The sequence below is a fragment of the Trachypithecus francoisi genome, unplaced genomic scaffold, assembly GCF_009764315.1.
Source record: "Trachypithecus francoisi isolate TF-2019V2 unplaced genomic scaffold, Tfra_2.0 Contig00705, whole genome shotgun sequence".
Classification (NCBI taxonomy): domain Eukaryota; kingdom Metazoa; phylum Chordata; class Mammalia; order Primates; family Cercopithecidae; genus Trachypithecus; species Trachypithecus francoisi.
The window spans coordinates 14956-28400 of record NW_022680833.1 but is presented as its reverse complement, the minus strand read 5'-3'; the positions used below and the strand labels follow the sequence as shown (position 1 = coordinate 28400).

Genomic DNA, 13445 nt, shown 5'->3' with positions numbered 1-13445 from the left:
GGGGGCAGGAGGAAGTGTGGTCAGTGTGGGACTTTGGATGGGCCATGCACTTCCGAAGAAGACCTCCGACTCATGGCTTTGGTGGAGGGGCGCAGGCAGATTTAGTTAGGCTCTCCCCAATCCCTGACACCCGGGAGCCGGGGCGGGAGCGGGGCATGTGACCAGCACTCCGGAGAGGTTTGGGGGACCCTGCTCTGGGACTCCGCACTGATAGTCACTGTCTCAGAGTGCATTCTCCAGGAGCCACTCTCGTGGGGAAACTGTAGAGGTCACAGGGCAGGTGGGCAGTCTTTCTTGGGGGTGGCGTGAGAGCCGGAGAGCAGGGGGCGGGGCGGGCCAGGCTAGGGGTCACGTCTGCGCTGAAGCAGCTGCGGAAGGAGAGAGAAACCGAGAGAACCGGTTCCCCCGCCTTGACAGCGGAGGCCCCCACACCAAGGCCCTCGGACTAAGCGGGGCAGGGACAGCCTCCAAATAGAGCTGTTCACCGGGGCGCCTGCAGAGCCCGCATCCCAACCCCGACCCAGGGGCCGGGGCGCAGGCTCGCGGAGGGAGGCGGTGCTACGATACCCTCTGCGGATTCTCTGCGGGCGGGAGGCGTCCAGGTGGGACAGGGCCCGGGGAACGGCAGGAAATGGGCTGCTTTTCCCACTTGACTGACGGGCAAACTAAGGCTCAGTCAACTATTAAGCAAGAGTGGTGTCGACCTTAGAGCAGGCAATCACCCCTCGTTTTAAAGCCAAGGTTTCCCTCGCAGTCGATTTGGACCAAGACTACCCACAATCTCCCCAACGCAGGACTAAAGCGAGGCTCAAATCTTAGAATCAGCCCCACGGAATGAAGGGGTTGTCCTAATTCCAGCACTGCGTGTAAGAATGGAAGCCTCAGATGTGATTTTATGCAAGTCCTCATTTTAGAAATGGGAAAACTGAGGCCCGAAGACGAATGGCAAGTGCAGCATCGGTACTCGAACCCATGCCTGTCCCTGAGTGCGGGGCTATTCCGGGCTCGGTGGTCTTGACTTCCGCGGCCCTCCTCCTTGTTGCCTTTAGGAAAACGCCGCGGCCGCGATGGCGGCGGATGTGGAGGGGGACGTGTACGTGCCGGTGGTGCACGCCTTCGAGTACACCGGCAAGGACGGGCGCCGCGTGGCCATCCCGCCCAATGAGCTCTACCGTCCGCTGTGGCGCAGCACCGAGGACCGGTGGCACCTGCGGCGTGAGCCTGGTGGCCGCCCCTTCTACCTGCCCGCGCAGTACGTGCGCGAGCTGCCTGCGCTGGACAACCCTGCCACTGCCGCGCCGCCAGGTCCCCACCCGGGCCCCGCGGCCCCCGAGCCGCTGGCCTATGACTACCGGTTCTTGAGCGCGGCGGCGGCAGCGGTCCCCAGTGGCCCCCCCCCGCGGAGCCCCGAGCGGCGCCAGCTCCTTGTGCGGCCCTGCGCAGCGCGGCGCCGCGACCCAGCGCAGCAGCCTAGCGCCCGGCCTGCCCACCTGCCTGTACCTGCGGCCCGCGGCGCCGGTGCGGCCCGCGCAGTCCCTGGACGACCTGGCGCGCGCCGCCGTCTCGCCTCCCTGCGGCCTCCTAGGAAGCAGCGGCAGCTTCAAGGCCTGCAGCGTGGCGGGCTCCTGGGTGTGCCCGCGGCCCCTGGCGCGCAGCGACTCAGTCGATTTGGACCAAGACTACCCACAATCTCCCCAACGCAGGACTAAAGCGAAGCTCAAATCTTAGAATCAGCCCCACGGAATGAAGGGGTTGTCCTAATTCCAGCACTGCGTGTAAGAATGGAAGCCTCAGATGTGATTTTATGCAAGTCCTCATTTTAGAAATGGGAAAACTGAGGCCCGAAGACGAATGGCAAGTGCAGCATCGGTACTCGAACCCATGCCTGTCCCTGAGTGCGGGGCTATTCCGGGCTCGGTGGTCTTGACTTCCGCGGCCCTCCTCCTTGTTGCCTTTAGGAGAACGTCTACGAGGCCATCTAGGAGGTGCGCGGCCCGCCGCGGGAGGAGAGCATGAAGCAGGTACGACCCCGGGCGCGGAGGCGGGGAGGCCCGCTGGCGACCGCGTCCGCACGGAGCCGGGGCTCGAGGAGACCCGCTCCGCTCAGCGTCGGGCACGACGCCCACCTTTGTCTGAAGACTGCGAATGAGCTCCCTCTCCACAGCCGCGAAACAGGAGCGGTGCAGGTCCCCAGTCCCTCATCTGCAATTCCCAGGCTCCAAAGCTCCCTGGAAGCCCAAAAGATTTTTCGTAATCCAATTGGTGGCAAAATTGCGCTTGAACTGATGTGAGGCTGTTGATGGTCTTTATTTATCGCGCTTGTGTGAATATTCATATTTTGCTGCAGAAATGCAAATGAGCTCGATAGCCGGCTGCTGCCCCAAGCCCTGATGGGAGGTAATGTAACCTACAGCAGGTGGGTACCTCACGATAGCTTTCCAAGTCCCAGCTGTTCTATATTCCGAAGCGCATCTGGGCACGGAACGGGGGATTGCGGGCCTGCCGCCAGCTCAACAGCCTTGCCCGTCTCCCAGGAGCCTGGGATCAGATGAGAGGGTGGGTGTGAAAGTCTGGCATCTGCTTCCCTTTGAGGGTGCTTCCAGAATTTCAGTTCCTTTTTATTTTTCATTTTTTAAAGAACTCCTGATGGGGTTTGTTTCAGAAAGACGTCCGGTTAAGTAAGGTTGTTTTTTCCTCTTCAGAGTCCAGTTGTGTTAATCTGGGAAATCGCAAATAGAGCACGTTTTGTAAACACTCTTACATCTCCAGAACACTCTGGGCGACCCTGACATTTTGAACTTTAGGAACTTTTCAGGGAGGGGCAGCCCAAGGGGAAAAAAGGATGCTCAGAACCGTTCTGCCATCTGCCATCTGCCACCGGCCGTGTGATGATCTAGAGGCAGTTCCCTTCCTCACTCAGGGTCTGGGTTTGTTCTTTAGCCCAAAGGGAGGAGGTGGACAGATGACCTCTGAAACTTGGGAGCCCCTAATTTCTTTCGCTGTGCCTGATGTCATTACCATGAACATTGATGCCCACCATGTGCCAGGACTGAGTCCGGGATGCCCAGACGAAGGAGACACGTAGGCCCGCTGCTGGGTCTTCCCTCCGCCCGTCTCGTTACAATGCAGAGCTCAGGTTTTGAGGCTGGGGAAAGGAGAATTGGATTCTGCTGGGTCACCTGCCAGCTGCGGACAGCCACTTAATTTACACGCGAGGACGCTCCCCCAGGCCCAGCGTCCTCTGGTGTAAGCACAACACCTAAGGATTAGGGTTGTGAGCCTTAAACGAGGTAAGGCTTCGAAGCGCTTGGCAGCAGCAGGGGGTCCACCCAGACTGGGTCGTCCTCGTTTGGCTTCCCTGGGTCTCCGCCGCCTTCCCTCGGGCTTCTGCAGCGGCAGCCCGCCACCTTGTGGCCAGGGTGGAGAACGGCACCCGGCGGGCGGGGCTGGGCATCGCGGCGGGTTCCTGTCTCGCGCCCCTGCCAGCCGGCCAGGCAGCTTCTCTGGGATGGGTGGTTGGATTCCAGCGCTCTTCCCTCGCAGCACCCCTCCGTTTCCTGCGCAGGTTCCCGGTGGCGCACTTCCGGGCCTCTCCACATTCTCTGTCCTGGTGACGGTGGGAGGGTGCCTGCCCATCTGAGCGGAGTCCGTGGAGGTGGGGGAATGGCCTTGCTCTTTGAACCTCGCATCTGGCCCAGGGTCTGGCTCAAACAGAATGCACAGAGAGTGTATGTTGAGGAGGTCAGAGGTGTGGCAGCCCTTTACCTATGAGCCAGGGCTCTATAGGTCTGCCCAAGGGCCAACACCCAAGGCCCCAGGACAAAAGAGGAAGGAGACTGCCCAGGTCCTGACATCTCCTGAGAAGACGGATCACCCCGGCTGCCAGAGCGCCTGCCAGGTGGCCCCTCTACCCATCCTTCCTCCAGCTCCCAGCAGGTTCCCAGTTGCAGTGGCATATGGAGGGAGGGGCACCGGTGATGGGGGTAGGGGACTTACCCAGGGGGGAGCTAGGACATTGGCCAGAGACAGGCAGCTCCCTGGCCCCCGCCTGTGGCCCTAATTCACTGTGTGACCTCCACAAGTCACTTTACATCTCTGGTCCTGTTTCTTCCCCTGTGCGATGGGTGCAATACTACCACATTCCCTGCACGGAGCGTTATTCAAGAGGCAGCTGTGGGTCTCCCTGGTGCTCCACCCCCAACAAAGTCCAGGGTAGGGAGTTGGTTCTGCCCCCCAAGGGAACCCCACCCCTGCCCTTAGTTGTCCCAGGCGGCATTTCCCACCATGATCCTCCAGGCCCATTCACTCGTGCATCAGGCATGAACTGGCTGGATACCTCCCAAGCCCTGGTGAGCCTTCGGATCTGGAGAGGGCTGAGGCACAGCCACGTTCCTGGGGGAGTCGCCCTCTTGGATAGGAGGTCAGCACGAGAAGACATGGGGCCGGGGCTCAGGAGTGGAGCGTAGGGTTGGGAGTGGGTGCCCACCCGGCAGGGCCTCATGGGCGCTTGCCAGGAATGTACACGTTATCCGGCAGCTGCTGTGAGGCTTTTAGCAGAGACAGGAGTGGGATTGAGAAAAAAATCCCTGTGGCCAGGGCTTCAAGCACGGCCGAAGCTCTTGGTGGTCTTGTGGTCATGTGATGGTAACAAGAGGTTTGGGAGGTGGATGGGCAGGGCCTGGGGGCCGAGGGAGGTGGGAGGGAAATCGGGTTGAGTTCTAGATTCCCAGCTGGCATTCGTGGGCAGACAGTGGTGCTGCTTACTGAGGTTGGGGTGGGGGCAACTTGGGGAGGAGTAGGGTGAAGAAAAGCTGGGGCCCACCTGGATTTAGGTGCCAGACAAAGGGAAGAGAAGCATGAGAGTGCTAGCTCAGAGGACAAGAAGTGTCCAGAAGAAGGACGCACAGGAAGGTCACGTGAGAGAAAGGCCATATAACACTTACCTGAAGTGGCCACTAGAAGCTCAGCTGGTCGGGGGTGTGCTGAAGGCAGAGGGCAGTGGTCAGGAGTGAAGTGAGGGTGCAAATTGAGTGTGTGGACAATGGGCAGGAGGAGAGAGACACCGTGTGACCAGAGGGGGTGTAGGTCATGGATGGAAACGTGGTCCCCAGGTTCAGGTGGGTGGGCAGGAGATGGGGAGGCTGAAGATGGGGAGGAGGTTGTTGCTGAGAAGGAATCTCAGAAGAAAGTGGGTACAGAACAGAGGGGGCAGGATGTGAGGATGGCAGTGGCACGGGGGCACAGGGGAGTGTGTAGGGACGCCCATCTATTAGGCAGCAGCTCAGGGCTTAGGGCAGGCTACTGGGCAGGGCCAGGGACCCCCAGAACAGAGGAGCTCCTGCCATGGATGGTGTTTTACAGCCTTGTCACTCCCCATGCACTCTAGTCGCACATATTGAGCACTTGGTGTGGGCTGGTCACTGTGCTGGACACTGGGGACAAAGTGTGGTAAGATGCAGTCCCAAAGGGGCTAACAGTCCTGTGGGCTCTTGCTCAAAGGCTTATACCCAGGGTTAAGCTCCCAGCAGCTTGGAAGGCAGGCATGGACACCTCCATTTGCCCTGAGTACAAACAGAGGTTCGGAGAGGTTTAGTGACAGGACGAAGCTCACACAGCCAGGAAGTGGCAGAAGCAAACCCTTGTAAGAGGGGAGAGAGGGAGTCAGGGGGAGGTAAGCAGGGATGACTCCTCCTCTCCCGCAAAGAGGCCACTCAGGGAGCCCATGGAAGCCAGGCCAAAGGCGGTGCAATAAAGGGGCCTCTGAGACTCTTCCCCCTGGCTGCGGTCCTGGCTCTGGGATTGATTGCAGGGTGCGGTCACCATCCCCACCCAGAGGTGAGAAGGCTCAGGCTGGTGGGGCTGGCCTGGAGCTTGCCACTGCTGCTGGAGCATTGGCCGCTGGGAGGGAAGTTCCAGCCAGACTGCTGCACCTTCTCATACAAGCAGCCCTGGAGGCGCCGCACCTGAAACAGGCAGCCCGGACTGGAAGGAGCCTGGGGCCCTCAGTTCTCCTCCTCCTCCAATGGGAGCTGTGAGTGAGCCCTCGTCCCTAGGGGACTAGAGGGTGGCCACAGCAGTTTCCCCACTGTCTCCCCTCACTTTCTCACCTGGGGGCCCCTCCCCTCTGGATCCAGGGCCAGCACCCACTTCCTCTGAGGGCAGGACAAACTCTGAGGGCAGCCCGAGGCCAATGTGATTGAGAAAAAGGAACTGGCCTTGGGACAGACCCACCTGTCCCCACTCAGGGCCAGCCAGGGGGCCTTTGGCAAAGGGCTTTGGTAACAGCAGGAAGCTGAGGTCAAGTTGAGGGGACTCCTGCTAGCCCCTTGCCTGTACTCCCTCCTCCAACAACCCCCACCCACACCCCCCAGCTGGGGCAGCCGCCCTGGGGTGGCTCTGCCGGTTTCTTCGCACCTGCCCCAGTTCCCTCCCAGTGGCTCACCTGCAGCCCGGGGCTGTCCCAGAGCCCCTCTGCCTGCCTAGGACCTGACTTAGGAGACAGCAGCTTCTTGGGTCCCCCTCCCACCCTCACCCCACATTGCTGTTCCCCCAGAAATCTCCCTGCCACCCCCAACTCCCCTCTAGGCCACATGGTCTCTGGGGGTCTCCCTGAAGCCTGCGCCTGGTTCTCACCTCTTAGTCCCTGGCTCCCTTCAGCCCCAAGGGCCTGAGATGGGCCCCACCTGCCCCCTCACTTCCTTCCCAGGCCTCAGCAGTTGACCTCACTCTGGACCTATTTTTTTTTTAATGTTTATTTTAATAGTTGTGGGGAGCAGGTGGTGTTTGATTACAGGAATAAGTTCTTTAGTGGCGATTTCTGAGATTTTGGTCCACCCGTCACCTGAGTGGTGTGCACCGTCCCCAGTGTGGAGTCTTTTCTCCCTCACCCCCCTCCCACCCTTCCCGCACCCCCAAATCCCCAAAGTCCATTATATCATTCTTAGGCCTTTGCCTCCTCATTGCTTAGCTCCATAGACCTATTTTCTCTGCCCTTCTTAGAGCTGACTGTGTCCAATACAGGGAGGGGTGGGCATCATGCTGAATGCCAGCCTGGATGGGTGGTCAGTACCAGGCCCTGGGGAATGGGAAGGTCCGTGATCATGACCAGGGGGTAGCTGATGACCAGGAATGTGGCCAGGGCTCCATGCTTGGATGTTAGAGAGATTTGGAACTGGATCTGTGCCGGGGAGTGAGAGGTCAGCGGCTGTCAGTTCATATTGAGGGGGAAACAGGGCTGCCAGGACTAGGGCTCTGGGGCACAGGGGCACAAGGGCACAGGTGCTCTTGCTAAAATTTGGGAAGCTCTGTTTCCAGATTGCAGAAGGATTCTGGTGTTGAGGGAACTTCCAGAGCTGTTGCCTGGGCCAGGTGAGGCCCACAGGACCCAGCTGAGGCTCCTATGGGTGCCCACCCTGCCTCCTCGCCTTCTTCTAGCTGGTGGTCCCCTGTGAGGCATGAAGGGAGTGGGACAGGGGCCCCTGTCCAGGCCTCCGTGTCTGTCTAGGGGCTGGGCACAGAGAGAGGAAGCAGAGGCAGCCGAAGGGCCTGCCTGTAGAATCCTCCCAACCTCCCCCTTCCTTTCTCCTTGTTGGCCCAGTTAAATGTATAAATTACTACTCCCTCCCTATAAAAACAGCTTAACTCCATTACAATATTTGAATAATAGGAGGAAATCTCAATTGAATGACTATTAGCATGTTGGTTTCTTCCCATTTTTTCTGCCTTCTTATGTGTATGTCTTGGGCAGTTCCCATAGAGACATCACAGCGTAATGATGATTGTGCCTTCTGCTTTTTCAATTACCATATTCACCTAGTCAGTGAATGTCAGCTGCTGTACTGGACACTAGGGAGCAATGAAAAATAAAGGATGGTTCCTGCCCTCAGGTAGCTTACTGTTCAGGAGAAATTGAACAGCAGATCCAATTACAATATGGTATGGCATGGCAGTTATGGTATGGCAGATATATGATATGATATGATATGATATGACATGATGCATCTGCAAAGAGCTGTGGGGGGCATATTGGAGGAGCCATCCTCCCAGAATCTTGTTGGCAAGAGTGAAATCCAGGAGTGCTTCCTGGAGGAGGAAGGTGTTGGCAAAGATGAATTCAAAAGGTTTCTACTGTTCCCTCTCATAAAACCCTCCGGACCTGGTGCCTTTTTCTGTGGCAGATTTTTTGTCTCATCAGTGGTAATTAGTTTATTTAAGTTTCTACTCACCTTCTAGTTAATTTTGGCCATTTTATATTTTACTAGGAAAGCATTCATTTTCTCCAGGTGTGTAAAATCTCCACTTTTAAAATTTATTATGAATTTCTTTGTGACCAAGTAAATGATTTTTCTAAGTTTTTCATAGACATATAAGAAAAATGTATATTTTCTTATTTTTATTTTTATTTATTTATTTATTTTGAGATGGAGTCTCGCTCTGTCACCCAGGCTGGAGTGCAGTGGTGCAGTCTCGGCTCACCGCAGCCTCCACCTCCTGGGTTCTAACGATTCTCCTGCCTCAGCCTCCGGAGTAGCTGGGATTACAGGTGTGCGCTACCACGCCCAGCTAATTTTTGTATTTTTAGTACAGAGAGGATTTTGACATGTTGGCCAGGCGGGTCTGGAACTCCTGACCTCAAGTGATCCACCCGCCTCAGCCTTCCAAAGTGCTGGGATTACAGGTGTGAGCCACCATGCCTGGCCGGAAAAATGAATATTTTCTATTTAAGGGATATAAGGTCCTATCTGCATCAAATCAAGTTTATTGATTATATTATTCAAACTTTCATTTCCTTCATATCCTTTGCTTGGGGGCAGGGGTATTTTACTCTAATTCTGATAGAGATGTGTTTTGTTAAACTGTCCACTCAAATTTTCTCTATAAAGCTCTTCTGGTGCTTTTCCTAGTTTTTGCTTTTTATATTAACTACGATGCTGTCAGGAGCATGCAGATTTCGAGTGTTCTGTTGGTACGTATTGTGCTTTTCTATCATTATGTGGTGTCCCTCTTTATCCTATTATAGTGCTTAGCCTTAAATTTCGCCCTTCTGTTGTTAATATGACCACTCCTTATTTTACTTTTTTTTTTTTTTGCACTTGCTTAGCATTCTTTTATTTTCTACCATTATCATTTTTTGAAACTACTAATTTCTTGTGTAAGTCACATCACTGTTTTGTTTTGTTTGAGACAGGGTCTGCCTCTGTTGCCCCAGCTGGAGTGCAGTGGTGTGATCATGGCTCCCTGCAGCCTCAACCTCCCTGGCTCAGGCAATTCTCCTGCCTCAGCACCCTGAGAACCTGGGACCACAGGCCCGCGTGCCACCATGCCCAGCTAATTTTTTTTTTTTTTTGGTATTATTTGTAGAGATGGGGTTTCTTCATGTTGCCTGTCACCACTGTATTTTGTTATTTTCATATTTTTTTTGTTTGCTTTTTGAGACAGAGACTTGCTCTGCCACTCAGGCTGGTGTGCAGTGGCACGATCTTGGCTCCCTGCAACCTCCGCCTCCCAGGTTCAAGTGATTCTCCCGCCTCCACCTCCTGATTAACTGGGATTACAGGCACACGCCACCACATCCAGCTAATTTTTGTATTTTTAGTAGAGACAGGGTTTCACCACATTGGTCAGGCTGGTTTCAAACTCCTGACCTCAGGTGATCCACCTGCCTCACCCTCCCAAAGTACTGGGATTACAGATGTGAGCCACTGTGCCCAGCCTATCACTGCATTTTTAAACCCAAGCTGACTCTTTGTCTTTTAGTGGGAGAATTCAATCTGTTCACATTTCGTTTAACAGTTGATCTACTGTACTTGATTTGATTACCTTTGGCTTATTTTACATTTATTGGTTTACCTTGCAGTTTTTTCCCTCTGATCTGGTTATCCATTTCCTTTTTCTTCCCCTGTTACACTTTCCATTTCATTATTGGCAGCTGTCCCTTCTCTGGGGTTCCTAATCAAACACATATTCTTTAGCACATTCCTTGATGGGGATTCTTTTCTCAGCACCCTCACAGCTCACAGAACCTGTCACTCTGTAGACTCTGGTTTTTTTTCCACTTAGGAACATCTATTTGTTGCTGGATTTGATTATTATTTGTTTGTTTATTGAGACAGGGTCTTATTCTGCTACCCAGGCTGGAGTGCTGTGGCACAATCACGGCTCACTGCAGCCTCCACCTCCTGGGTTCAAGTGATCCTCCAACCTCAGCCTCCTGAGAAGCTGGGAATCCAGGCGCACACCACCACGCCCAGCGAGCTTTTTTTGTACTTTTTGGAGAGACAAAGTTTCACCACGTTGCCCAGGCTGATCTTAAATTTCTGGGCTAAAGCGATCCACCTGCCTCAGCCTCCCAAAGTTCTGGGATTACAGGCGTGAGCCACTGCACCCGGCCTGTTGCTTGATTATTGTTTCTTTAACTTTTCTTTCCTTTGCATGTGAGGGCTCCTGACTGGGTCCCTCGCAGTTTATCTTTGGCCTTTTTATTTCAATCTTGGTGTACTTTTGGTCGCAGGTTTGATATTTCTTTTTGACCTTCCAGGCTGCAAATTTGAATCTCAAGAGTGAATTTATTCCCCTTCAACTAATACAAGTACATATTTTAAGTTCTAAAAATCAGCCCTTTTTAATAACTCTGCTTGATTCGAGTCTCCTTAAGAGTTTGTGTTCACGTTATAATTGCATTCTCCAGCCCCTCTATTTTACCAATAACCTTGAATTTATTTTACTAGGTAACATATTTACAGATTTTTTTTTTTTTTTTTTTGAGACGGAGTCTCGCTCTGTCGCTCAGGCTGAAGTGCAGTGGCGTGATCTCGGCTCACTGCAAGCTCCGCCTCCCGGTTTACGCCATTCTCCTGCCTCAGCCTCCCGAGTAGCTGGGACTACAGGCGCCCGCCATCTCGCCCGGCTAGTTTTTTGTATTTTTTAATAGAGACGGGGTTTCACCGTGTAGGCCAGGATGGTCTCGATCTCCTGACCTCGTGATCCACCCGTCTCGGCCTCCCAAAGTGCTGGGATTACAGGCTTGAGCCACCACGCCCGGCCTACAGATTTTTTTTTAAAAAAGCAATATTTTAAAGTCTATAGTAAAAATCTCACATGTACCTTGTTTCCCTGCTCTGTTCTCCCTCACCTCAAAAGTCACGCCTTTCATTCATTCTTTCTTAATTCTTCCAAAGTTTCTGAGTACAAACAAGTATGACTACGACTCTGATTACTTAATTTTCTCTCTCTCTCTCAAGCAAAGGTGGTACCTTGTACACACTGTCCTGTGTGTAAAACAAGATTAAAAAAAAAAAACCTTGTTTACTTTTTGTTTTATTTATTCCTTTGACAATGTATCTTGGAGATTGTACCTAGAGAGGTTATGTCTCCTTCCCTACAACTACAGATAATCCATTTTACCAGTCTCCTGTTTACAGGCACGTGGAATGTTTCCCATTTTTTGCTGTTACAGCAATGCCATAATGAATACCCTTTTACATATGTACAGGTAGAAGTAGGAAAAATTCCAGAAGTGGGATTTTGGGGTCAAAAGGTAAATAATAGATATTTGATGGGTATGTCCCATGAGGCGTATACCAATTTGCCCTCACCAACACAAATTAGAGTGTCTAGTCCCCAAAGCCTTGCCAACTGACTGTTGTCAAAGTTTTGTTTCTGCCAACCTGACCATAAAATGTATTATCTTAAGGTACTTTAAATTTGCATTTTTCTTTCCAGTAAGAGTATCTTTTCATATATTTAAGGGCTGTTTGTCCCCCCCATCTTTTTTTTTTTTTTCTGTGAATAGTCTGTTTATATCCTTTGCCTGTTTGCGTATTGGGTTGTTAGGTTTTTTTCTTATTGAGTTCTAGTTGCTTTTTCTATACTAGGGAAACTGCCCTTTGTCTATTATTACATGAGTCATAATTCCCTCCGCCACCCTGAGCTTGTCTTTTGACTCTGCTAATAACATTATTTTGCCACGCAAGTGTTTTTTTTTTTTTTTTTTTGAGACGGAGTCTCGCTCTGTCGCCCAGGCTGGAGTGCAGTGGCGCGATCTCAGCTCACTGCAAGCTCCGCCTCCCGGGTTCACGCCATTCTCCTGTCTCAGCCTCCCGAGTAACTGGGACTACAGGCGCCTGCCACATTGCCCGGCTAGTTTTTTTGTATTTTTTAGTAGATACGGGGTTTCGCCGTGTTAGCCAGGATGGTCTCGATCTCCTGACCTCATGATCCACCCGTCTCAGCCTCCCAAAGTGCTGGGATTACAGGCTTGAGCCACTGCGCCCAGCCGCAAGTTTTCTTAAAACACATTTATATGGTCAAATGTATCACTTGTTTATTTTATGGCTTTTATATTTTGAGTCTTTGTTACAAAGTCTTTATATATATATGTATATATACACGCACATATAACATATTGAAGTTTTTATATACACACAGCATATTATATATAAATTTTTATATACATACAGCATATTGAAGTCTTTTATATATAAGACATATATATAAAATATATAGGCTTTTTAATATATATATACAGCATATTGGATTTTGTTTTCTTTTTCGATTATTTTTATGGCTTCATTTTAAAAAATTTAAATCTTTAATCCTTTGAGGGTTATTGTGGATGGACAGAGTGAGATGTGGACCCTCCCTTATTTATATACGTGTTTATTTATTTGTTTATCTCTGGATGGGCAGCCAGTTGTCCTGTGGCCTTTCACTGACAAGTTTGTCTTTCCCCATCACCTGTGATGGCATCTTTAGGGCGTCCTGGGTCCCGGCTGTGCTGGGGTCTGGTGGCGGCGGCTGGTTTAGTGCGTCCTGGGTCCCGGCTGTGCTGGGGTCTGGTGATGGCGGCTGGTTTAGTGCGTCCTGGGTCCCGGCTGTGCTGGGGTCTGGTGGCGGCGGCTGGTTTAGTGCGTCCTGGGTCCCGGCTGTGCTGGGGTCTGGTGATGGCGGCTGGTTTAGTGCGTCCTGGGTCCCGCTGTGCTGGGGTCTGGTGGCGGCGGCTGGTTTAGTGCGTCCTGGGTCCCGGCTGTGTTGGGGTCTGGTGATGGCGGCTGGTTTAGTGCGTCCTGGGTCCCGGCTGTGCTGGGGTCTGGTGATGGCAGCTGGTTTGGTGGTTCTGTCTGTTCCCCCTGCTGCGCTGTCACAGACTGAGTTTAAATGTCTTTGCTCACCAGAGCCGGGGCCGAGTTTATAAAATATACTCGAGTACCCCACTCGAGGTGTACACTCGAGGTGTACTTGGGGTACACCCCTCCAAGCAGGAGTACCCCACTTGGAGGGGTGGTCCTAGAGTGGAGAAGGGATGGTGGTCTCTGCCAGGGAGCCTGTGGGCATGGGACATCCGTGATGTCAAAACACCAGCAGAAATTCTCTCTGTCTCCTTGGTGACCTGGCCTTATGGGTAGAGACTACCTGGCCCACCTGTTTGGCCCCCCTCAGCTCCTGGG

The 13445-nt window shown here is 52.8% G+C and overlaps 1 protein-coding gene across 1 annotated transcript; it reads left to right on the top strand.

The window, feature by feature from the left end:
* Positions 1-368: 368 nt before the first annotated feature.
* LOC117087906 (rho GTPase-activating protein 27-like) lies at positions 369-2286 on the top strand. Its single transcript, XM_033218692.1, has 2 exons — positions 369-1662; positions 1959-2286. The coding sequence occupies exons 1-2, from the start codon at positions 1068-1070 to the stop codon at positions 2147-2149; spliced, it is 786 nt and encodes a 261-aa protein (XP_033074583.1). The 5' UTR covers positions 369-1067; the 3' UTR covers positions 2150-2286.
* Positions 2287-13445: the final 11159 nt, after the last annotated feature.

Excerpts from the sequence above, each read along its gene's own strand:
- LOC117087906 (XM_033218692.1), top strand. The coding sequence starts at position 1,068 with ATGGCGGCGGATGTGGAGGGGGACGTGTACGTGCCGGTGGTGCACGCC. Across the intron at positions 1,663-1,958 it reads CCCTGGCGCGCAGCGACTCA|GAGAACGTCTACGAGGCCAT; the intron begins GTCGATTTGGAC and ends TGTTGCCTTTAG.